This window comes from Entelurus aequoreus, linkage group LG10 (genome assembly GCF_033978785.1).
Source record: "Entelurus aequoreus isolate RoL-2023_Sb linkage group LG10, RoL_Eaeq_v1.1, whole genome shotgun sequence".
NCBI classification, from domain to species: domain Eukaryota; kingdom Metazoa; phylum Chordata; class Actinopteri; order Syngnathiformes; family Syngnathidae; genus Entelurus; species Entelurus aequoreus.
Genome location: NC_084740.1, coordinates 53,760,885 through 53,785,609, shown reverse-complemented (window position 1 = coordinate 53,785,609; position 24,725 = coordinate 53,760,885). Strand labels below are relative to the sequence as shown.

Below are 24,725 nucleotides of genomic sequence, written 5' to 3'. Positions count from 1 at the left end.
TTTTTTCCTTCTTTATTATGCATTTTCGGCCGGTGCGACTTATACTCCGGAGCGATTTATACTCGGAAAAATACGGTATTTTAAGGTATTTTTGGGTTCATTGATGTTAGCTAATTTTACTTGTTTTGGAAAGTCTTGACAAGCCAAATTTTCTTGTTCTATTGGCAGATAATTTTGCTTATTTCAAGTAAAATACCCCTAATTTTTGTATTTTTTTTTCTTGTTTTTAAACACTGACTTTTGGCAGTGCAGACTCGTTTCCTCACTTGCCTTCGTCTGTGATTCCAGACCCAGATTATATATAAATGGATCGAGCCCAAGGTCTGCCTTGAGAACATGACCGGAGCTATTACGCTGCCCCCCGGTGGCCAGCGTAAGCCCTGCCCTCCTTGCAATCCCGGTTTCTATAACAACGAAACAGCCATCTGCTCACCCTGCCCACCTGGGACCTTCTCAGATGGGATGAAAGGTACGGTGCGCTCTACGGGTTCTTTATCCTCTCTTTATAATCCATCCATGACGGTCTTCTCCCTCCTCAGCGTGTCAGCGATGCCCGGCGGGTACGGAGCCCACTTTGGGTTACGAGTACAAATGGTGGAACGTTCTGCCGGCGAACATGAAGACTTCCTGTTTCAATGTGGGCAACGCTAAATGTGACAGCATGAATGGTGAGTGTTTGTGGCAGGAAGACAATTCTGGACTTTTATCTTTAGTAGTAATCGGGGCCCAAATTTAGATCTCAGAAGTGGCATGGTTTGAAGGATTGGATGCATATTTTGGATTATTAAGAATACATAATGAATTGTTTATTTTTACCACAAAGTAAACAAAGGGAGCGAGATAAAGCCAATCAATGAGATTGTGGGCAGGCGCAAGGAACTGGCTTTAGTCCGAGCGGAGGTTGTCCGCCTGGCACAAGTGTATGACTCATCTCCATTCAATAGCGTTACATTATTATTATTATTATTATTATTATTATTAGAGATGTCCGATAATGGCTTCTTTGCGGTGTCTGGTGTGCTGTGGGAAATCATGCAACTTCACCTAATTGGTCCAAAAAATATTTTTTTGCAAATCAATAATTATAATAATGTGCTGTTGTCTACTGCAGTGTTTTTCAACCTTTTTTGGTATGTAAAAGGTATGTAACGCTTAAACCAAAAAATGAACAAAAGGCAAGTCCAGCTAGGAAAAGGCACTGAAGCATATGGCTATGCAAAACAAAAGTAAAGCTGAACTGGCTACAAAGTAAACAAAAACAGAATGCTGGACGACAGCAAAAACTTACAGCGTGTGGACAACGTACGCACAACTTAAATAGTCTTGATTGCGAAAACAAAGCAGGTGCGGGCAATAACACTCAAAGGAAGGTGTGACGCTGCTACAGGAGAACAACAACGCAACAGGAAGGGTCACCAAATTAACAGCGCAAGACAGAAACTAAAGCACTACACACAGGAAACAACAACAAACTCAAAACAAGGCATGACAACCTGGTGGAGTTTCATTTTTTAACCTTTTCTGCTTGTGGTGTGCCTCTGTATTTTTTTTAATGAAAAAAATGTGCCTTGGCTCAAAAAAGGTTGAAAAACACTGGTCTAGTGCAGTGTTTTTCAACCTTTTTTGGTATGTAAAAGGTATGTAAAACTTAAAGGCCTACTGAAAGCCACTACTACCGACCACGCAGTCTGATAGTTTATATATCAATGATGAAATCTTAACATTGCAACACATGCCAATACGGCCGGGTTAACTTATAAAGTGCAATTTTAAATTTCCCGCCACACTTCAGATTGAAAACGTCTAGCTAGGATGACGTATAAGCGTGACGTCAACGGTTGATACGGAAGTATTCGGACACCATTGAATTCAATACAAAAAGCTCTGTTTTCATCCCAAAATTCCACAGTATTCTGGACATCTGTGTTGGTGAATCTTTTGCAATTTGTTTAATGAACAATGGAGACTGCAAAGAAGAAAGCTGTAGGTGCGATCGGTGTATTAGCGGTGGACTACAGCAACACAACCAGGAGGACTTTGACTTGGATAGCAGACACGCTAGCCGAACGACCTCACCTTGACTTCCTCCGTCCCCGGGCCGCCAACCGCATCGGTGGTCGGGTGAAGTCCTTCGTCGTACCGTCGATCGCTGGAACGCAGGTGAGCACGGGTCGTGATGAGCAGATGAGAGCTGGCGTAGGTGCAGAGCTAATGTTTTTAGCATAGCTCTGTCGAGGTTCCGTTGCTAAGTTAGCTTCAATGGCGTCGTTAGCAACAGCATTGCTAAGCTTTGCCAAGCTGGAAAGCATTAACCGTGTAGTTACATGTCCAGAGTTTTGTAGTATTGTTGATCTTCTGTCTATCCTTCCAGTCAGGGACTTATTTGTTTTCTTTCTATATGCAGTAAAGCCTGATGCTATCACGTTAGCTCAGTAGCTAAAGAGCTTCACCGATGTATTGTCGTGGAGATAAAAGTCACTGTGAATGTCCATTTCGCGTTATCGACTCATTTTCAAGAGGATATAGTATCCGAGGTGGTTTAAAATACAAATCCGTGATCCACAATAGAAAAAGGAGAGAGTGTGGAATCCAATGAACCCTTGCACCTAAGTTACGGTCAGAGCGAAAAAAGATACGTTCTGCACTGCACGCTAGTCCTTCACTTTCACGTTCCTCATCCACGAATCTTTCATCCTCGCTCAAATTAATGGGGTAATCGTCGCTTTCTCGGTCCGAATCTCTCTCGCTGCTGGTGTAAACAATAGGAAAATTTGAGCAGTCCTTCTTCCGGTGTCGTCACGCTACTTCCGGTATGGGCAAGGCTTTTTTTTTATCAGCGACCAAAAGTTGCGAACTTTATCGTCGTTGTTCTATACTAAATCCTTTCAGCAAAAATATGGCAATATCGCGAAATGATCAAGTATGACACAGAATGGATCTGCTATCCCCGTTTAAATAAAAAAAATTCATTTTAGTAGGCCTTTAAACCAAAAATGAACAAAAGGCAAGTCCCACTAGGAAAAGGCACTGACGGTACTTGGGGACCGGTACTTTTCAAACACATTATAGCACCATTCTTGATTCATTAGTACCGGGATACAATACTAGTACCGGTATACCGTGCAACCCTAGTGTGTACCAATGATTCCAATCAAAAAACGGCAATTGAATTGAAATGAATGTTTTTTTTTAGGTTGGGAAGTGGCCCGCGATCATATCCAGAGCGGAGCGGGAAGCTCGGATAACGATTACCTCATCCTTAGTATCCATGTTCCTGGATTCAAGTGAACACCTTTCATCACTAGTTGTCTTGTGTTGTTTCCTGTGTCTGATGGTCTCTTTTATTGTTGCCTTCCACCAGGCTACCCACATCAATGTCAAGCCATTCCACAACAGAGTTCGGCCGCATTACCTTTGAGTTTGAGACGTCGTGCACCACAGACTGTGAATTCTACTTCATGATGGTGAGGGATGCTCCTATTTGGTCTGGTGACATATCTTACACCTGTGCATCTTATCTCCTTTCTTGAGAACTTCTAGATATATGGCTAAATCCTCTGTTATACAAGTGAGAAGTTCTAGATATATGGCTAAATCCTCTGTTATACAAGTGAGAACTTCTAGATATCTGGCTAAATCCTCTGTTATACACGTGAGAACTTCTAGATATCTGGCTAAATCCTCTGTTATACAAGTGAGAACTTCCAGACATCTGGCTAAATCCTCTGTTATACAAGTGAGAACTTCTAGATGTATAACAGAGGATTTAGCCATATAAGTGAGAACTTCTAGATATCTGGCTAAATCGTCTGTTATACAAGTGAGAACTTCTAGATATCTGGCTAAATCCTCTGTTATACAAGTGAGAACTTCTAGATATCTGGCTAAATCCTCTGTTATACAAGTGAGAACTTCTAGATATCTGGCTAAATCCTCTGTTATACAAGTGAGAACTTCTAGATATCTGGCTAAATCCTCTGTTATACAAGTGAGAACTTCTAGATGTATAACAGAGGATTTAGCCATATAAGTGGGAACTTCTAGATATCTGGCTAAATCCTCTGTTATAACAGAGGATTTAGCCATATAAGTGGGAACTTCTAGATATCTGGCTAAATCCTCTGTTATACAAGTGAGAACTTCTAGATATCTGGCTAAATCCTCTGTTATACACGTGAGAACTTCTAGACATCTGGCTAAAACCTCTGTTATACAAGTGAGAACTTCTAGACATCTGGCTAAATCCTCTGTTATACAAGTGAGAACTTCTAGATGTATAACAGAGGATTTAGCCATATAAGTGAGAACTTCTAGATATCTGGCTAAATCCTCTGTTATACAAGTGAGAACTTCTAGATATCTGGCTAAAACCTCTGTTATACAAGTGAGAACTTCTAGATATATGGCTAAATCCTCTGTTATACAAGTGAGAACTTCTAGCTATATGGCTAAATCCTCTGTTATACAAGTGAGAACTTCTAGACATCTGGCTAAATCCTCTGTTATACAAGTGAGAACTTCTAGATGTATAACAGAGGATTCAGCCATATAAGTGAGAACTTCTAGATATCTGGCTAAATCCTCTGTTATAACAGAGGATTTAGCCATATAAGTGGGAACTTCTAGATATCTGGCTAAATCCTCTGTTATACAAGTGAGAACTTCTAGATATCTGGCTAAATCCTCTGTTATACAAGTGAGAACTTCTAGATGTATAACAGAGGATTTAGCCATATAAGTGAGAACTTCTAGATATCTGGCTAAATCCTCTGTTATACAAGTGAGAACTTCTAGATATCTGGCTAAATCCTCTGTTATACAAGTGAGAACTTCTAGATATCTGGCTAAATCCTCTGTTATACAAGTGAGAACTTCTAGATATCTGGCTAAATCCTCTGTTATACAAGTGAGAACTTCTAGATATCTGGCTAAATCCTCTGTTATACAAGTGAGAACTTCTAGATATCTGGCTAAATCCTCTGTTATACAAGTGAGAACTTCTAGATATCTGGCCAAATCCTCTGTTATACAAGTGAGAACTTCTAGATATCTGGCTAAATCCTCTGTTATACAAGTGAGAACTTCTAGATATCTGGCTAAATCCTCTGTTATACAAGTGAGAACTTCTAGATATATGGCTAAATCCTCTGTTATACAAGTGAGAACTTCTAGATATCTGGCTAAATCCTCTGTTATACAAGTGAGAGGCATGATTTATGATCTAAAATGACTTTAACCAGCTGAAACGCATCATCAGGACACTGGCCGGTTCACAGTATGTCAATAAAGCAGCATTAGCTAGTTAGCTCTCTGTGATCAATGCGCTGCTAAAAATGAATTTGCCTGGTTTATCGTTTATAATAACAATATCGCTAATATTTGGTTAATATTCAGGTCATGACATGTAAATGGAGTATTGTGGACATCTTTAGTTGTAAATATTGTCCTTTCTTGTGAAGGATGTGAACCGGAGAAGCACCACGGTGGTGGAGTCGTGGGAGCGCAGTAAAACCCGACAGACTTACACGCACGTCATGACAAAGAATGCCTCAGTTTCCTACACGTGGGCTTTCCAGAGGACCAATCAGCCGTCAGACGTAAGTCCAGGAATTGACTTGAAAACGTTGCACACAAGAAAACTGTCCCTCTATATGCCCTATACTCCTGTTTGCACTTTTTTAAAAAAGTGCTTGGAGTTCCGCACTTTTCTCCTATTCGTATTCTCACAAAAGTGCTTCAGTCGTGAATGAAGGCGGGCTCATTACTAATAGATAGATAGATAGATAGATAGATAGTACTTTATTGATTCCTTCAGGAGAGTTCCCTCTGGAAAATTAAAATTCCAGCAGCAGTGTACAGAATTGAGATTGAATTTAAAAAGTAAAAAGTAAATAATGGGGGTATAAATGGAAACAAAATACAAACCCCGTTTCCATATGAGTTGGGAAATTGTGTTCGATGAAAATATAAATGGAATACAATGATTTACAATTCCTTTTCAACACATATTCAATTGAATGCACTACAAAGACAACATATTTGATATTCAAACTCATAAACTTTATTTTTTTTTTGCAAATAATAATTAACTTAGAATTTCATGGCTGCAACACGTGCCAACGTAGTTGGGAAAGGGCATGTTCACCACTGTGTTACATGGCCTTTCCTTTTAACAACACTCAGTAAAGGTTTGGGAACTGAGGAGACACATTTTGAAGCTTCTCAGGTGGAATTCTTTCCCATTCTTGCTTGATGTACAGCTTAAGTTGTTCAACAGTCCGGGGGTCTCCCTTGTGCTATTTTAGGCTTTATAATGCGCCACACATTTTCAATGGGAGACAGGTCTGGACTAAAGGCAGGCCAGTCTAGTACCCGCACTCTTTTACTATGAAGCCACGTTGATGTAACACGTGGCTTAGCATTGTCTTGCTGAAATAAGCAGGGGCGTCCATGGTAACGTTGCTTGGATGGCAACATATGTTGCTCCAAAACCTGTATGTACCTTTCAGCATTAATGGTGCCTTCATAGATGTGTAAGTTACCCATGTCTTGGGCACTAATACACCCCCATACCATCACACATGCTGGCTTTTACACTTTGCGCCTAGAACAATCCGGATGGTTCTTTTCCACTTTGGTCCGGAGGACACGACGTCCACAGTTTCCAAAAACAATTTGAAATGTGGACTCGTCAGACCACAGAACACTTTTCCACTTTGTATCAGTCCATCTTAGATGAGCTCAGGCCCAGCGAAGCCGACGGCGTTTCTGGGTGTTGTTGATAAATGGTTTTCGCCTTGCATAGGAGAGTTTTAACTTGCACTTACAGATGTAGCGACCAACTGTAGTTACTGACAGTGGGTTTCTGAAGTGTTCTTGAGCCCATGTGGTGATATCCTTTACACACTGATGTCGCTTGTTGATGCATTACAGCCTGAAGGATGGAAGGTCACGGGCTTAGCTGCTTACGTGCAGTGATTTCTCCAGATTCTCTGAACCCTTTGATGATATTACGGAGCGTAGATGGTGAAATCCCTAAATTCCTTGCAATAGCTGGTTGAGAAAGGTTTTTCTTAAACCGTTCAACAATTTGCTCACGCATTTGTTGACAAAGTGGTGACCCTCGCCCCATCCTTGTTTGTGAATGACTGAGCATTTCATGGAATCTACTTTTATACCCAATCATGGCACCCACCTGTTCCCAATTTGCCTGTTCACCTGTGGGATGTTCCAAATAAGTGTTTGATGAGCATTCCTTAACTTTATCAGTATTTATTGCCACCTTTCCCAACTTCTTTGTCACGTGTTGCTGACATCAAATTCTAAAGTTAATGATCATTTGCAAAAAAAAAAAAATGTTTATGAGTTTGAACATCAAATATGTTGTCTTTGTAGCATATTCAACTGAATATGGGTTGAAAATGATTTGCAAATTATTGTATTCTGTTTATATTTACATCTAACACCATTTCCCAACTCATATGGAAACGGGGTTTGTATTATGAATTAGAATGCATAAAAAAAAGAAAGACATGTCTTACATAGGATTGTAAATAATAGGCAAAATCCCCAAAAAGCAGAGTTCCACTTGAAGCACCTGGGAGAACAGGGCCAGATACAAAGAGTTCTGTGTTCCCCAGGGTCGTCGCTACGTCAACGATGTAGCGCGCATCTACTCCATCACTGTCAGCAACGCGGTGGACGGGGTGTCTTCCGAGTGTCGGACCTGCGCCGTCAGCACCCAGCCGTCCAGCTCCGCCTGTGTGCCGTGTCCGGCGGGTCACTACATAGACCCGCGCAGCAGCCAGTGTACGGAGTGTCCCCCCAACACCTACCTCGTCTCTCAGGCCAAGCCGGGCCCCCAAGCCTGCAAGCCCTGTGGACCAAGCAGCCAGAGCAGCAAGGTCAGTTTGCATTTGTCATCAACATCCTGTGACGTAATGACACTGTGAAAGTCTCCCTACGGTGGGTCCTCCTGGTGCCGACAGATCTTCTGGGAGCCCAGCGGTCAGGTTTGAACAAGTCTTTTATTGCATGTACACACGCCCAAGGATAGCCTGCTTTCAGCAGTCTTCGCTCTCGTGACTTTTCAGTCTGCTCGCTCTCTCAGTCTCTCGGGTATGTGTCTTCTACTCCCACTCCAACAACGTCTCTCGTTCCGGCTGCTGCTAATAAGGGCAACAGGTGATTAGATAACAAGCCCCAGCAGGGCAATCTACTCACCTGTCGCTGACTTCGAGGCCGGTCCTTGCACACCTGGCTCCGCGGCAGGCCCGCAGGCCACGCCCCCCTCCACAGACACATTCAGGGTCGAGGTCATAATCAGAGATTTTAGTACTTCAGTTGAAATTAATTATGGAAAAAAAGTTGACTTTATAAAAAGTGAAAGCTGCCTTTGTGGTCGTCCTTCTGCACAGTTTGATCTAAAATAAATAAGTCGGGGTGTGAGACAAATGAATAGAACTGTACGATCTAATAATAGTAGGGGTGTAACGGTGTATTTGTATTGAACTGTTTCGGTACGGGGTTTCGGTTTGGTTCGGAGGTGTACCGAACAAGTTTCCACACGGACATATTAAGTAGCGTAACGTACGTTGTGTAAACAATGCACACCGAGGCACAACACACGGCATGCTAGCAGCTAACGGGCTACGATAGACTGACCATACGTCCTCTTTTCACCGGACATGTCCTCTTTTGTCAGGGCGGACTTTCTTAAATGCCTCAAATGTCCGGCATTTTGAGTTAGGGTTGCGTGTATTTTCAATGTACGTTCAGGGTTAAGAAGGGGTTAAAAACAAAACAAATTGTGCGCGCAGCAGCATTGGTGAGGGAGGGGCAGAGACAGAGAGAGAGAGAGGGAGAGTTATGATAAACGCGCATGCGTCGCCAGGCTCTGCTTTTTATCCATAGATTTATCACATTTAATTTTTTATTATCTATAGCAGGGGTGTCAAAAGTGTGCCCCGGAGGCCATTTGCGGCCCACAGCTAATGTTTTAAAGGCCCACGGCACATTCTAAAAATACTATTCAAATAAACAAAAACATAACAAAAGTGAAATAAAAAAGCTTAAAGGTTAAATGTAATTTAGAAAAAGTTGCAATGTTGACTAATAAAACAAAGCTGGTTTGTTTTCTTTCAAACTGTCATTGCTCAAAACATAGTATTGAATCAAAATCAATGTTATTATGAATTATTGACCTATCCAAGGTTCCCTTTACTTCACATCAAATATTCCACTAAGGAAAATATTTTCGGTGGAATATTTTGCAAATTTGGTAAATAAATAACCCAAAAATGTATATTTTGTTGTTTTCTTACTGTACCGAAAATGAACCGAACCGTGACCTCTAAACCGAGGTACGTACCGAACCAAAAATTTTGTGTACCGTTACACCCCTAAATAATAGACACATATTGTGCATTGTCCACTCGCACACAAACATAATGTACACTGTCTGTCTTTTACCATGAATTGATTAACGTGGACCCCGTCTTAAACAAGTTGAAAAACTTATTGGGGTGTTACCATTTAGTGATCAATTGTACGGAATATGTACTGTACTGTGCAATCTATTAATACAAGTTCCAATCAATCAATCAATCAATCAATCCATACACGCATAGTGTACAGCAGTGTTTTTCAACCTTTTCTGAGCCAGGGCACATTTTTTTCATTGAAAAAATGCGGAGGCACACCACCTGCAGAAAACATAAAAAACTGAAACTCAGCAGCTGATATTGACAATAAAAAAGTCGTTCTAGCAATTGTTGGATATGACTTTAAAACGTAACCAAGCATGCATCAATATAGCTCTTGTCTCAAAGTAGGTGTACTGTCACCACCTGTCACATCACACCCTGACTTATTTGGACTTTTTTTTGTGTTTTTCTGTGTAGTGTTTTAGTTCTTGTCTTGCGCTCTTATTTTGGTGTTGATTGTCATGTACGGATGCACTTTGTGGACGGCGTCTGCTCCAGACGCTGTAAGTCTTTGCTGTCGTCCAGCATTCTGTTTTGTTTACTTTGCAGCCAGTTCAGTTTTAGCTTCGTTTTGCGTAGCCATCCCTAAGCTTCAATGCCTTTTCTTAGCGGCACTTGCCTTTTCTTTATTTTTGGTTTAAGCATTAGACACCTTTTTACCTGCAAACCATCGTCGTCACCTACTGATATGGAAGAGTATTACACGGTTACTCTGCCGAGCTCTAGACAGCACCGACACTCAACAACGGCACATTTGCGGATTATAATTACTGGTTTGCAAAAAATATTTTTTACCCAATTAGGTGAAATTACATAATCTCCCACGGCACACCAGACAATATCTCTTGGTACACTAGTGTGCCGCAGCACAGCGGTTGAAAAACACTGGTGTACAGTACAGTAATCCTCATGTAGCATCTGTTTGACCTTTTAACATACATGCTTGTCCCTTCACACACACACAGGGCCTGATTTACTAAGATCCAAATACCTCGCGCTAAACAGCGTGTGCAAAAAAATAAAATAGCGTGTACTAGGGTTGTACGGTATACCGGTACTTCAGAATAGTTTTTTATTGCCATTGTTTGAGAACGGGTTCACAAACTAGGAATTTTTCTTGGTGCAATCGTGCGACATAAAACACATATAACACATATTTGGTAATAAAAAGAGCTGTAACTGAGCTATCAGATAGACTTAGAAGGAATTCAAGGAGCTGCTGTTAGGAGTTATTGTTCATTTGCCTGATGGCCGAGGGGAAAAAACTGTTCAGGTGGCGGGAGGTGTGGGTCTGGATGGAGCGTAGTCTCCTGCCTGAGGGGAGAGGGGAGAATAGTGTGTGTCCAGGGTGAGAAGAGTCAGCTGTGATCCGACCCACACGCCTCCTGGTCCTGGAGGAGAACAAGTCCTGGAGGGATGGGAGCTTGCAGCCAATCACCTTCTCAGCAGCACGTACGATGCGCTGCAGTCTATGCTTATCCTGGACTGTGGCGCCGGGGAACCACACTGTGATGGAGGAGGTCAGGATGGACTCTATGGTGGCTGAGTAAAACTGCACCAGCATCTCGGTCGGCACCTTAAGTTTCCTCAGCTGCCGCAGGAAGTACATCCTCTGCTGGGCCTTCTTGATGAGGGAGCTGATGGTCAGCTCCCACTTGAGGTCCTGGGTGATGGTGGAGCCCAAGAAACGGAAGGAGTCCACAATGGGGACGGGTGTGGGAGAGTCAATCAGGGTGAGCTACGCTAGGATCCTGTTTGTGGACTTCAGCTCTGCCTTCAACACCATCCTCCCTGGACTGCTACGAGACAAGCTCTACCAGCTCAGCGTGCCCGACTCCCTCTGTAGTTGGATTAATGACTTCCTGACAGACCGAAGACAGCACGTGCGGCTGGGGAAGATTGTCTCGGACAGTCGAACCACAAACACTGGTACTCCTCAGGGCTGTGTACTCTCCCCCTGGCTCTTCTCCCTGTATACAAACTGCTGCACCTCCAGTCACCAATCCGTAAAACTGCTCAAGTTTGCGGATGACACCACCCTCATCGGGCTCATCTTGAATGGCGATGAGTCCGCCTACAGGAGAGAGGTGGACCGGCTGGCGTCCTGGTGCAGCCTCAACAACCTGGAGCTGAACGCCCAGAAAACAGTGGAGATGATCATGGACTTCAGTATAGTATCGCAGTACTAATGAATCATAAACTGTAATATATTCTGTTTGAAAAGTACCGGTTCCCCATTTTTTAATTTATTTTTTAACTGGCATGTCGTGACATTGCTGGTTTTAGGAGCAGAGGAGCATGTTCGGCAGCGCACACATGGAGTACTTACAAGCAGACACAGTGTGTAGACAGAAAAGGGAGAATGGAAGCATTTTGGTGGAAAAAGTAAAGATAAAGGTGAAGTTATAACACTGAAACACCCTCAGGAAGAGCTGCTTTAAGACATGGCTAGCTAGCTAACAGATAACATCCATCCGCAGTGTTTTAGCTACTTCTAAATCACTAATCCTTGTTTCCATGGCGACAAATAAAGTACGTGTTTTACAAGTATCATTATCACTGCAGGACGAGGAATAGCTAAACATGCTTCACTACACACCGAATGAGGATACAATAGCTCACCGCTAACAGCAAGCTAGTGCTCCTGAATGTAAACAAATGACATTGGTGGAACTACACCTGACATCCACTGTAATGATACCAAGTACAATAGTGTGGCTGGTCGATACTACTATGAATACATCGATATTTTTTATCGTCACAAAATCTTTTTTGTGTTTAAAAAAAATTCATATTACGTTTATAAACTCAGGAAACACGTCCCTGGACACATGACGACTTTGAATATGACCAATGTATGATCCTGTAACTACTTGGTATCAGATCCATACCTAAATGTGTGGTATCATCCAAAACTAATGTAAAGTATCAAAGAAGAGAAGAGTAAGTGATTATTACATTTTAACAGAAGTGTAGATAGAACATGTTAAAACAGAAAATAAGCAGATATTAACAGTAAATGAACAAGTTGATTCATAATCCATTTTTACAGTTTGTCCTTCATCGTGTTGACAAAATAATAGGTGTATAAATGACACAATATGTTACTGCATACGTCAGCAGACTAATTAGGAGTCTTTGTTTGTTTACTTACTACTAAAAGACAAGTTGTCTAGTATGTTCACTATTTTATTTAAGGACTAAATGACAATAATAAACATATGTTTCATGTACCCTAAGATTTTTTTTGTTAAAATAAAGCCAATAATGTCATTTTTTGTGGTCCCCTTTATTTAGAAAAGTATCGAAATACATTTTGGTACCGGTATTAAAATATTGGTATAGGCACAAGTCTAATTCCTGTATTTCTTTTCCAGGACCACCGTTTGTGTTACAGCGACTGTCACTTCACGCACACCGACGGCAACCTCACTCTGACCTTTGACTTCAGCTCCCTGGGCTCAGTGGGGACGCTGATGAACGGGCCGAGCTTCACCTCCAAAGGAACCAAGTACTTCCACCAGTTCAACATCAGCCTGTGCGGAGGACAGGTGAGGAGGAAAACGCACAGCCCACACTGCAAAAACTGAAATCTAAGTAAGATGGAGAATCTCAAATAAGGGTGATATTTGCTTATTTTCTGTCTGATAAGATAATTCTTCTCACTAAGCAGATTTTATGTTAGACGGTTTTACTTGTTTTAAGTGTTTTGGTCCTAAATGATCTCAGTAAGATATTACAGCTTGTTGCTGAGATTTGATGACCTATATTGAGTAAAACATGCTTGAAACTAGAATATCAAGTGTTGCAAAGCTGTGTCATCAACACTCACGAGTATAAAACTACTTTTTTAAAGTAATCATTTCTTATTTCAAGCATGAAAAAAAAAATCATGATGCCGAGCGCATATCATTATGTCAAGATAATAACACTAGCATTTACTTCATTTAAGAATATTTTTCAACATATTGAGCAAAAAGGTCTCTTTTTTTTCTACCAAAAAAAGTGCAGTTGTTATTAGTGAGAATATACTTATTTTAAGGTAATTTGGGGTTCATTGAGGTTAGCTAATTTTACTTGTTTTGGAAAGTTTTGACAAGCCAAATTTTCTTGTTCTATTGGCAGATAATTTTGCTTAGTTCAAATAAAATACCCCTAAATTTTGTAATTTTTTTTCTTGTTTTTGAACACTGATTTTTTTGCAGTGTAGTCCTTAGTTCAACTTATTTAGTTATACTAGTGGTGTTCCTCAAGGTTCAATTTTAGGTCCACTCTATTTCATTACGTGGGCTATTCAACTGGTGGCCTGCAGGTTCAGTTAAAAAAAACAAAACATGTAAGAGACTCACATTTTTGCAGCAGATTCTTAAAAACACGAGAGTGCTGTCATATAGATGATCTTTGACTAGCTTTTTCGCAAAAAAAACCAAACCTCTAACTTTGACAAAATACATGTCTACTGTCGAGGACACTGGTTGTCCGGATATTGAGCAAAAAGGTCTCTTTTTTTTTTCTATCAAGAAAAGTGCACTTGTTATTAGTGAGAATATTCTTATTTTAAGGTATTTTTGGGTTCTTTGAGGTTAGCTAATTTTACTTGTTTTGGAAAGTCTTGACAAGCCGAATTTTCTTGTTCTATTGGCAGATGATTTTGCTTAGTTCAAATAAAATACCCCTAAATTTTGTAATTTGTTTTCTTGTTTTTGAACTCTGATTTTTTTGCAGTGTAGTCCTTAGTTCAACTTATTTAGTTATACTAGTGGTGTTCCTCAAGGTTCCATTTTAGGTCCACTCTATTTCATTACGTGGGCTATTCAACTGGTGGCCTGCAGGTTCCGTTAAAAGAAAACACCATGTAAGAGACTCGCATTTTTGCAGCAGATTCTTAAAAACACGAGAGTGCTGTCATATAGATGATCTTTGACTAGCTTTTTCGCAAAAACCTTGACAAAGTTCATGTGTACTGTCGAGGACACTGGTTGTCCGGATATTGAGCAAAAAGGTCTCTTTTTTTTTTCTACCAAGAACTTGGTAATCGTTACCAAGTGCACTTGTTATTAGTGAGAATATACTTATTTTAAGCTATTTTTGGGTTCTTTGAGGTTAGCTAATTTGACTTGTTTTGGAAAGTCTTGACAAGCCAAATTTTCTTGTTCTATTGGCAGATAATTTTGCTTAGTTCAAATAAAATACCCCTCATTTTTGTATTTTATTTTCTTGTTTTTGAACACTGACTTTTTGCAGTGCACCCTTTTTCTAAACCGTATAAATCTTAATGCGACTCTCCTTTAAGGATCAGTTGGCCTTATGCAAAGACAACGTGACCGACCTCTCCGTCAGTGACTCTCAGAGCGAAGGAGCCAACACCGTCAAGACCTTCATCTGTCAATCAACTGTAATCCCAGCGAGTGGAAGAGGCTTCAACACGGCGCTCACCTCGCAGTCCATTAACCTGGCCGACACCTTTCTGGGTGAGCAGCACTGCCGTGTTACCATGCAGCTGTAAATGTTGACCATGCATTTAAACACCCGGTCGCCGTTCAACAGGCGCAACGGTTGAAAACACTCATGAGAGTATTCGGGCAAGACCTGAGCTGTACCCCCGGACCTCCAAGAAAGTCCCAGATGTCAACTTCTTTTTTCGGTAAACTCATTTTTCTTCTAGACCTAAAGTTTCTAAATAGCAATATTGTGTTTTTATTATTTTAAAGTGGCATTGTGGTTAGCGCGTTTTGAGTTCAAACCCCGGCCGAGTCATACCAAAGACTATAAAAATGGGACCCATTACCTCCCTGCTTGGCACTCAGCATCAAGATAGATGGATAGGACTTTATTGTCATTGCACAAGTACAACAAAACTTTGTTTTCAGCACAAACCCGTTCAAGATGAGACAAACAAACAAACAGTGTACAGGGTTACAGAACAGGAACGCTAATGGGTCGCCACAAGGCGCCTCGTAAAAGATGGGGAAAAAAGGTAAAACGCTGGGGAAGGATGAGTAAAGAAAATACAATCTAGACTGGGCTCCTAAGGGGGCCCAGTCTGGAGTGGGAAAAAACCTCCATAGCAAAGCACATATACATATTACAACGTACATCTCGAGATATCTAGCAACAGAGGGAAGGGAGTGCGAGGTCATGGTGGTAGGCCGCAGCTCTCAAGCGCTGACCATCCTTTCATCACCCCTATGGGATTTGCGTCAAGGGCGTTGGGTTGGGGGGAGGGGGGGGGGGTGTATGTGTGGCGTATATTTTTTTGGATGCATGTTTGTGTGTAAGCCTGCAGTGTGTCTCTGTTCCGCAGCCTTGATCCTTTACAGTCGCTAGTCCAAAGTCAACAACAACAGGTGTGTGTCCATGAGAGACAAGAAGGGAGTTTGTTGTGTTTTCGCCGCGCTGTCCTTCGGGAGAGTCTCCAAGCCAGGGAAACAATCAAAGTTAGAATGCTTTGTATACGAGTGAAAATAAAATGTGCTTTTCACTCTAAATTGTCTATGACTGATTCTCAAAAATCCTGCGGGGCAGACAGTCCGATGTTATCCAAATCACAAGAGTGTCCACAGTTCTTCCCGCATTTGTGCCAGCTTTGGGCTACTTTGAAGACAGCCAGCAACTTCTAATTTGTCGACAAACCAGAGCAACGCTTACTCCAATCAGCAGATGTCCTGTTGTCATAATTCCGAATAGGTAGATATCAAGGGTTGGAATTGGGGGTTAAATCACCAAAAATGATTCTTTAAAATCAATAATTTGATTAATTATTGATTCTTTAGAATCAATAAATTGGCAACCTATTTAATATTAACCGCTGCATTGCATTATACTTGAAGGCATTTCTCATATTCCTCATGTATTTAAATAAACTAACCAAATACTATGAATTGAAACTACTTGTGCTATCTGTAAGGTCTTTGGAGCCCACCTCGTCATGTGAATCAGGTCGCAGCACGGTGGTGACCGTTCGCTGTAATCCAGACCGAAGCACTAAAGGAGAACTCTCAGTGCCCAGGTACAGCGCCATGTCTTTCCTTTCCTATATGGGCCAGGCGACGGTTGCCATGGAGACGTGCACTAAAGATTTGCTGTTTGCCCATCACAGTATATGCCCTGCGGGAACATGCGACGGCTGCACCTTTCATTTTCTGTGGGAGAGCTCTGGCGCCTGTCCCACGTGCACGGAGAGGGACTACCACCGCATAGAGGGCGCCTGCAAAGGAGGACACCAGGTTTGTGTTCTAGGCCCATCAATTATGTGTCTGCATTTTAACCAGGATAGGCAGAGGAGGCAGAATAATAAAGCAAGAAATAATTTGTTCAACAAACTGTGTTAAAAATGTATTTTCTGTAGGATTACAATCCATTTTCAACATTTTTTTTAGTACAAATTTGCATATATGCTCATCATATAAATAAGGAACTAAGTACATTTTATTTATAAGCGCTTTTCACAGATAAAATCACAAAACGCTGTACAAAACATAGGTGAAGTAAAACAACAATTCAATGAGAACAACAGGGGCAACATCATAAAAAGTGGATTAAAAATGGTAGTTAAAAGGTGCATTAACTAAAAGCTTTACTAAAAAGAGAAGTTTTCAAATGTTTCTTAAAAGTTTCAAAGACAGTCAAGATCACGGAGGGACTGGGGCAAGTTGTTCCAGAGTCTGGGAGCTATAGTCTGGAAGGCCAGGTCTCCACGGGGTTTAAAATGAGTTTTTGGGATCTTTAGAAGACCCTCTAGAATGCAGGAAGCTGATATTGACATTAACTGCTTAGAACGTTGTCAGGTTCAAATACCAAACTATCTATTACACAAGACAAGAAGAAGGAATCAGGCAGAGACAGAGTTAAATTTTGCTCATGAGGAGAAACGTTTGGGGCTGCACACTCAGTTACAGTCTCCCACCACGCTCTAAGGTACAGTCCCACATGCTCCTCTATTTATTTGGGAGTTCCCTAGTTAAAAATGTATTTTCTGTAGGATTACAATCCATTTTCAAAATGTTTTTTAGTACAAATTTGCATACATGCTCATCATATAAATAGGGAACTAAGTACATTTTATTTATAAGCGCTTTTCACAGATAAAATCACAAACCGCTGTACAAAACATAGGTGAAGTAAAAAACAATTCAATGAAAACAACAGTGTCAACATCATAAAAAGTGGATTAAAAATGGTAGTTAAAAGGTGCATTAACTAAAAGCTTTATAAAAAGAGAAGTTTTCAAATGTTTCTTAAAAGTGTCAACACAGTCAAGATCCCGGAGGGACTGGTGCAAGTTGTTCCAGAGTCTGGGAGCTATAGCCTGGAATGCCAGGTCTCCACCGGTTTTAAAATGAGTTTTTGGGATCTTTAGAAGACCCTCTAGAGTGCAGGAAGCTGATACTGACATTAACTGCTTAGAACGTTGTCAGGTTCAAAAACCGAACTATCTATTACACAAGACAATAATCAGTTTTTACAGTTTGTCCCTCATAATGTGGACAAAATAATAGGTGTATAAATGACACAATATGTTACTGCATACGTCAGCAGACTAATTAGGAGTCTTTGTTTGTTTACTTACTACTAAAAGACAAGTTGTCTAGTATGTTCACTATTTTATTTAAGCACTAAATTACAATAATAAACATATGTTTCATGTACCCTAAGATTTTTTTTGTTAAAATAAAGCCAATAATGACATTTTTTTGTGGTCACCTTTGTTTAGAAAAGTATCAAAGTATAGAAAAATATTGAAATACATTTTGTACCGGTACCAAAATAATAATATTGCAATAATATTGAGAACCTTGATATGAAATGTTCACATTGTTACACCCCTAGTGCATGTACTTCACTTACAAATAAAAGTAAGACCAGAAAAGTAAATGTTTTTTTTTTTCCCGTTTTTTTTTTCTTTTCCTCACCCCCCCATTGTTTACCTGTATCTCACCTTTTTTGTAAGAAGCTACCAGTGTTTCCCCTAAACTGCCAAGATACCTGTGGCGGTGGGGGCGTGGCTATGGGCGTGGTCACCGTGACATTATCAAGTAATTTGCATAATTTACTACAATGATATGATTTTCTCTAAAAAGGCTCAAAAAATTTATACTTACTAATTAATAATAACAGTTTTGTTTTAAACGTCCATCCATCCATCCATTTTACAATATAATTACAACACTTTATGTACATATTTATATACAGATTTGAACAATAAGTTATTCACTGAAATATATTTATTAATTGTGGTTCTTACAAAAAATATATCTTATAAAATATAAAAGCTAAAATGTCTCTTAAAGCTCTGCCCCTTTAATTAGTGCATACTAAATGATTTAACTTTAGCCTACTACTACAACCATATTATTTACCAGCAACATAAAGTGAAACAGAGGCAGAGGTGTCCTGCCACAGTCAGTAACAAATAAACAGAAAACAGTAGTGGTCAAATACAAATAAGGCAACAAGAGAAGTATCCTACACTTCTCTTTGTAAAGTAAATCTGAACAGCCTATATGGGCATCTACATCAACTGTATGATTTGCCTGAGAAGCTGGACAGGACGAAAAACAACAACAAAAAAAACTAAACATTTTTTTAATTTTTTAATTTTTTTAAATTTTATTTGTGGCGGACGTAATTCTTTCGTGGCGGGCCGCCACAAATAAATGAATGTGTGGGAAACACTGGGCGCCGGAAGTTGGCAGACCCGTCAGCGATCCTGTTCTGTCTCCTTGTAATGTTTGATCCTGTTCTGTCTTCCTGTAATGTTTGTCTGATCTTAAATGGGATTGTGCTGAAAGTTTAATTTCCCCTCGGGGATTTATAAAGTATTTCTGTTTCTGATTCTGTAACTAAGAAGTAATTGACAACATTTTCAATGATCTTTTCCTTGTTTTCCTCTTAAAAATCAGTCTGCATTAATGATGACAGCATATAATATTCAATTAAAACAAACTCGGAGGTTCGTCACCAGCCTTGAATGTCCCAGCCCATCACCGCATGTTCACTTCACGTCGTCTCCATGGCCAGGACCTGTTGTACGTGTGGACCGAGCCCAAGGTGTGCATGGCAGGCGCCAGCTTGCCGGGGAAGAAGACGGTGCCGTGCGAGGGCATGGAGTTCTGGGTGCGGCTGGGCTCAGGACTGGGCGCTTTCACCGCAGTGCTCCTCGTCACGCTCACCTGCTACTTCTGGAAGAAGAATAAGCGGTACTCTTTCTTTAACCCTCCTTTTTTATTCCCGCCTGCACGCCACTTCATGCAGCGACTGTCTTTCTCAATTCTTTGAGCCAGTCCCTCCTGTCGCCTTCTTCACAGATTTCCAATTACTGCTGTTTACTTTTTGTGTCCTCATCCAGGTTGGAGTATAAGTACTCCCGCCTGATGTTCGCCAACAAGGAGTGCGAGATGCCAGGAGCCGACAGCTGTGCCGTGATGGAGGGAGAGAACGAAGGCGACATGGAAGACGAGATCGTGTACTCGAAACCCTCGCTGCTTGGCAAACTCAAAGCCATCGCGTCCAAAGTGAGTCCTTGTGGAGGGGGGCGTGGCCCGCGCTGCTCTTGCAGGCAGGGCGTGTGCAGGAGCTGTCAGGTGAGTGGATCTCCCAACTGGAACAGGTTATCTAATCACCCGTCTCCTTTATTAGCAGCGCCCGAGACCATGAGGGGGAGACATACTTACCAACCCTCCCGAATTTTCCGGGAGACTCACAAATTTCAGGGCCTCTACCGGGACAACCATTCTCTATATTCAACTATTCTAACATAATAGTGTGAGAGTCCAGTCCATAGTGGATCTAACATAATAGTGAGAGTCCAGTCCATAGTGGATCTAACATAATAGTGAGAGTCCAGTCCATAGTGGATCTAACATAATAGTGTGAGAGTCCAGTCCATAGTGGATCTAGCATAATATTGTGAGAGTCCAGTCTATAGTGGATCTAACATAATAGTGAGAGTCCAGTCCATAGTGGATCTAACATACTAGTGTGAGAGTCCAGTCCATAGTGGATCTAACATAAAAGTGTGAGAGTCCAGTCCATAGTGGAACTAACATAATAGTGTGAAAGTCCAGTCCATAGTGGATCTAACATAATAGTGTGAGAGTCCAGTCCATAGTGGATCTAACATAATAGTGAGAGAGTCCAGTCCATAGTGGATCTAACATAATAGTGAGAGTCCAGTCCATAGTGGATCTAACATAATAGTGTGAGAGTCCAGTCCATAGTGGATCTAGCATAATAGTGTGAGAGTCCAGTCCATAGTGGATCTAACATAATAGTGTGAGAGTCCAGTCCATAGTGGATCTAACATAATAGTGTGAGAGTCCAGTCCATAGTGGATCTAACATAATAGTGTGAGAGTCCAGTCCATAGTGGGTCTGACACTATATTGTGAGAGTCCAGTCCATAGTGGATCTAACATAATAGTGTGAGAGTCCGGTCCATAGTGGATCTAACATAATAGTGTGAGAGTCCAGTCCATAGTGGATCTAACATAATAGTGAGAGTCCAGTCCATAGTGGATCTAACATAATAGTGTGAGAGTCCAGTCCATAGTGGATCTAACATAATAGTGTGAGAGTCCAGTCCATAGTGGATCTAACATAATAGTGTGAGAGTCCAGCCCATAGTGGATTTAACATAATAGTGTGAGAGTCCAGTCCATAGTGGATCTAACATAATAGTGAGAGTCCAGCCCATAGTGGATCTAACATAATAGTGTGAGAGTCCAGTCCATAGTGGATCTAACATTATAGTGAGAGTCCAGTCCATAGTGGATCTAACATAATAGTGTGAGAGTCCAGTCCATAGTGGATCTAACATAATAGTGAAAGTCCAGTCCATAGTGGATCTAACATAATAGTGAAAGTCCAGTCCATAGTGGATCTAACATAATAGTGATAATCCAGTCCATAGTGGATCTAACATAATAGTGAGAGTCCAGTCCATAGTGGATCCAACATAATAGTGTGAGAGTCCAGTCCATAGTGAATCTAACATAATATTGTGAGAGTCCAGTCCATAGTGGATCTAACATAATAGTGAGAGTCCAGTCCATAGTGGATCTAACATAATAGTGAAAGTCCAGTCCATAGTGGATCTAACATAATAGTGAGAATCCAGTCCATAGTGGATCTAACATAATAGTGAGAGTCCAGTCCATAGTGGATCTAACATAATAGTGTGAGAGTCCAGTCCATAGTGAATCTAACATAATATTGTGAGAGTCCAGTCCATAGTGGATCTAACATAATAGTGAGAGTCCAGTCCATAGTGGATCTAACATAATAGTGAAAGTCCAGTCCATAGTGGATCTAACATAATAGTGAAAGTCCAGTCCATAGTGGCTCTAACATAATAGTGAGAATCCAGTCCATAGTGGATCTAACATAATAGTGAGAGTCCAGTCCATAGTGGATCTAACATAATAGTGTGAGAGTCCAGTCCATAGTGAATCTAACATAATATTGTGAGAGTCCAGTCCATAGTGGATCTAACATAATAGTGAAAGTCCAGTCCATAGTGGATCTAACATAATAGTGAGAATCCAGTCCATAGTGGATCTAACATAATAGTGAGAGTCCAGTCCATAGTGGATCTAACATAATAGTGTGAAAGTCCAGTCCATAGTGAATCTAACATAATATTGTGAGTCCAGTCCATAGTGGATCTAACATAATAGTGTGAGAGTCCAGTCCATAGTGGATCTAACATAATAGTGTGAGAGTCCAGTCCATAGTGAATCTAACATAATATTGTGAGAGTCCAGTCCATAGTGGATCTAACATAATAGTGAGAGTCCAGTCCATAGTGGATCTAACATAATAGTGAGAGTCCAGTCCATAGTGGATCTAACATTTCAGTGCCTCTCCCGAAAATCTCCTGGGACAACCATTCTCCCGAATTTCTCCCAATTTCCACCCGGACAACAATTTTGGGGGCGTGCCTTAAAGGCACTGCCTTTAGCGTCCTCTCACCTGAAAAGGAGACTATTATATATGTCTCTGTTATCCATAGGTTTATCTATAACCCATAAAGTAGGCAGGCACGGAGCTATTTCTCAGCGTGTGTTTATTCCAGCCGGCACGTTAATACACTGACACACAACATCCGGATTCCCATCATGCATTGCTTCAAAACTACGGCAAGTAGTAATGTCCAAAATTTCCAGCCGGACAAACTGCCTTAGCGGTTAGGGAAGGATCAGGCTTAAGGGTCAGAGTCAATTAATCTTTTATTTTCTTGTGCGGTTTTTGTGGGGTTCTCTCGCTCGCCGTCTCTCCTCCCTCTCTCTCTCTCTCGCTCGCTCGCTCGCTCGCTCTCCCCCTCATGGTCTCGGGCGCTGCTAATAAAGGAGACGGGTGATTAGATAACCCGTTCCAGCTGGGAGATCCACTCACCTGCCAGCTGCTTCATAGCGGGGCTCCTGCACACGCCCTGCCAGCAGGAGACGCGCGGGCCACGCCCCCCTCCACAGTTCTTTTTTGCGTTACTTAGTTTGATGCGTTGCTGACTGATTTCGCTTTCTTTGATTTTAGGGAAACGGCGAGAGCTACGAAAACATGCAGCTGAACTCGTCTGGTTCCAAAGCTTTGGTGTGGAGTTAAATGACCTGGGAGTCAGCCTCAGGTGATCGAAGTCCCCTTTAACACACACACACACACACACACACACACACACACACACACACACACACACACACACACACACACACACACACACACACACACCCACACACACTCGCATCAATGGTGGCCTTAAACCCGGGTAGGAGCCAACAGTCCAGTTCCGTGTCACAAAGAGCTCAGGGTAATTGGGGGGAGCTACAGTACAGTACAGTACAGTACAGTACAGTACAGTATGTCACATCCATTTGTTTGGATTCATTATTACGTTAGTTTAGAGGTGGCCGTTTGGTGCGTTGATCTCCCGCCACCTTTGGCCACTGGAATGGCCTGTCTCGTCATTTGTGGATTATTATTTTTTATTTTTCTTTCAATGAGGTCAACACGTTGTGAAAACAGAGACAATGCAGACAAGGTTTGTGGTGTTGACTTCAGTGCTCTCTGCTAATAAATTATGAATTATTTATGTATAAGTGCATCCACATTGTTTGTTTTCTTTTTACTAAATGCTGTATTCATATATAGATGATGTCATTTTCATATATTCTTCAATCAATCAATCAATGTTTACTTATATAGCCCTAAATCACGAGTGTCTCAAAGGGCTGCACGAGCCACAACGACATCCTCGGCTCAGATCCCACATCAGGGCAAGGAAAAACTCAACCCAATGGGATGACAATGAGAAACCTTGGAAGGGACCGCAGATGTGGGGACCCCCCCTGGGCGACCGGTGCAATGGACGTCGAGTGGATCTAGCATAATATTGTGAGAGTCTAGTCCGTAGTGGATCTAACATAATAGTGAGAGTCCAGTCCATAGTGGATCTAACATAATAGTGAGAGTCCAGTCCATTGTGGATCTAACATAATAGTGAGAGAGTCCAGTCCATAGTGGATCTAACATAATAGTGTAAAAGTCCAGTCCATAGTGGATCCAACATAATATTGTGAGAGTCCAGTCCATAGTGGATCTAGCATAATAGTGTTAGAGTCCAGTCCGTAGTGGATCTAACATAATAGTGAGAGTCCAGTCCATAGTGGATCTAACATAATAGTGAGAGTCCAGTCCATTGTGGATCTAACATAATAGTGAGAGAGTCCAGTCCATAGTGGATCTAACATAATAGTGTAAAAGTCCAGTCCATAGTGGATCTAACATAATATTGTGAGAGTCCAGTCCATAGTGGATCTAGCATAATAGTGTGAGAGTCCAGTCCGTAGTGGATCTAACATAATAGTGAGAGTCCAGTCCATAGTGGATCTAACATAATAGTGAGAATCCAGTCCAATGTGGATCTAACATAATAGTGAGAGAGTCCAGTCCATAGTGGATCTAACATAATAGTGTAAAAGTCCAGTCCATAGTGGATCCAACATAATATTGTGAAAGTCCAGTCCATAGTGGATCTAACATAATAGTAAGAGTCCAGTCCATAGTGGCTCTAACATAATAGTGAGAGTCCAGTCCATAGTGGATCTAACATAATAGTGAGAGTCCAGTCCATAGTGGATCTAAAATAATAGTGAGAGTCCAGTGCATAGTGGATCTAACATAATAGTGAGAGTCCAGTCCATAGTGGATCTAACATAATAGTGTGAGAGTCCAGTCCATAGTGGAT

At 41.2% G+C, this 24,725-nt stretch overlaps 1 protein-coding gene across 1 annotated transcript in view; it reads left to right on the top strand.

The window, feature by feature from the left end:
• Positions 1-23,660, top strand: part of LOC133658787 (endosome/lysosome-associated apoptosis and autophagy regulator family member 2-like) — a 50,910-nt gene extending 27,250 nt beyond the window's left edge. Inside the window, exons 9-22 of the mRNA XM_062061179.1 lie at positions 289-469; positions 540-668; positions 3,194-3,284; positions 3,362-3,464; positions 5,460-5,597; positions 7,641-7,904; positions 12,863-13,036; positions 14,779-14,956; positions 15,033-15,129; positions 16,393-16,494; positions 16,585-16,711; positions 19,506-19,684; positions 19,834-19,999; positions 23,018-23,660. Of these exons, the coding sequence (XP_061917163.1) occupies positions 289-469; positions 540-668; positions 3,194-3,284; positions 3,362-3,464; positions 5,460-5,597; positions 7,641-7,904; positions 12,863-13,036; positions 14,779-14,956; positions 15,033-15,129; positions 16,393-16,494; positions 16,585-16,711; positions 19,506-19,684; positions 19,834-19,999; positions 23,018-23,086 (1,998 nt within the window). The 3' untranslated portion in view covers positions 23,087-23,660. The remainder of the gene's footprint in view (positions 1-288; positions 470-539; positions 669-3,193; positions 3,285-3,361; positions 3,465-5,459; positions 5,598-7,640; positions 7,905-12,862; positions 13,037-14,778; positions 14,957-15,032; positions 15,130-16,392; positions 16,495-16,584; positions 16,712-19,505; positions 19,685-19,833; positions 20,000-23,017) is intronic.
• Positions 23,661-24,725: the final 1,065 nt, after the last annotated feature.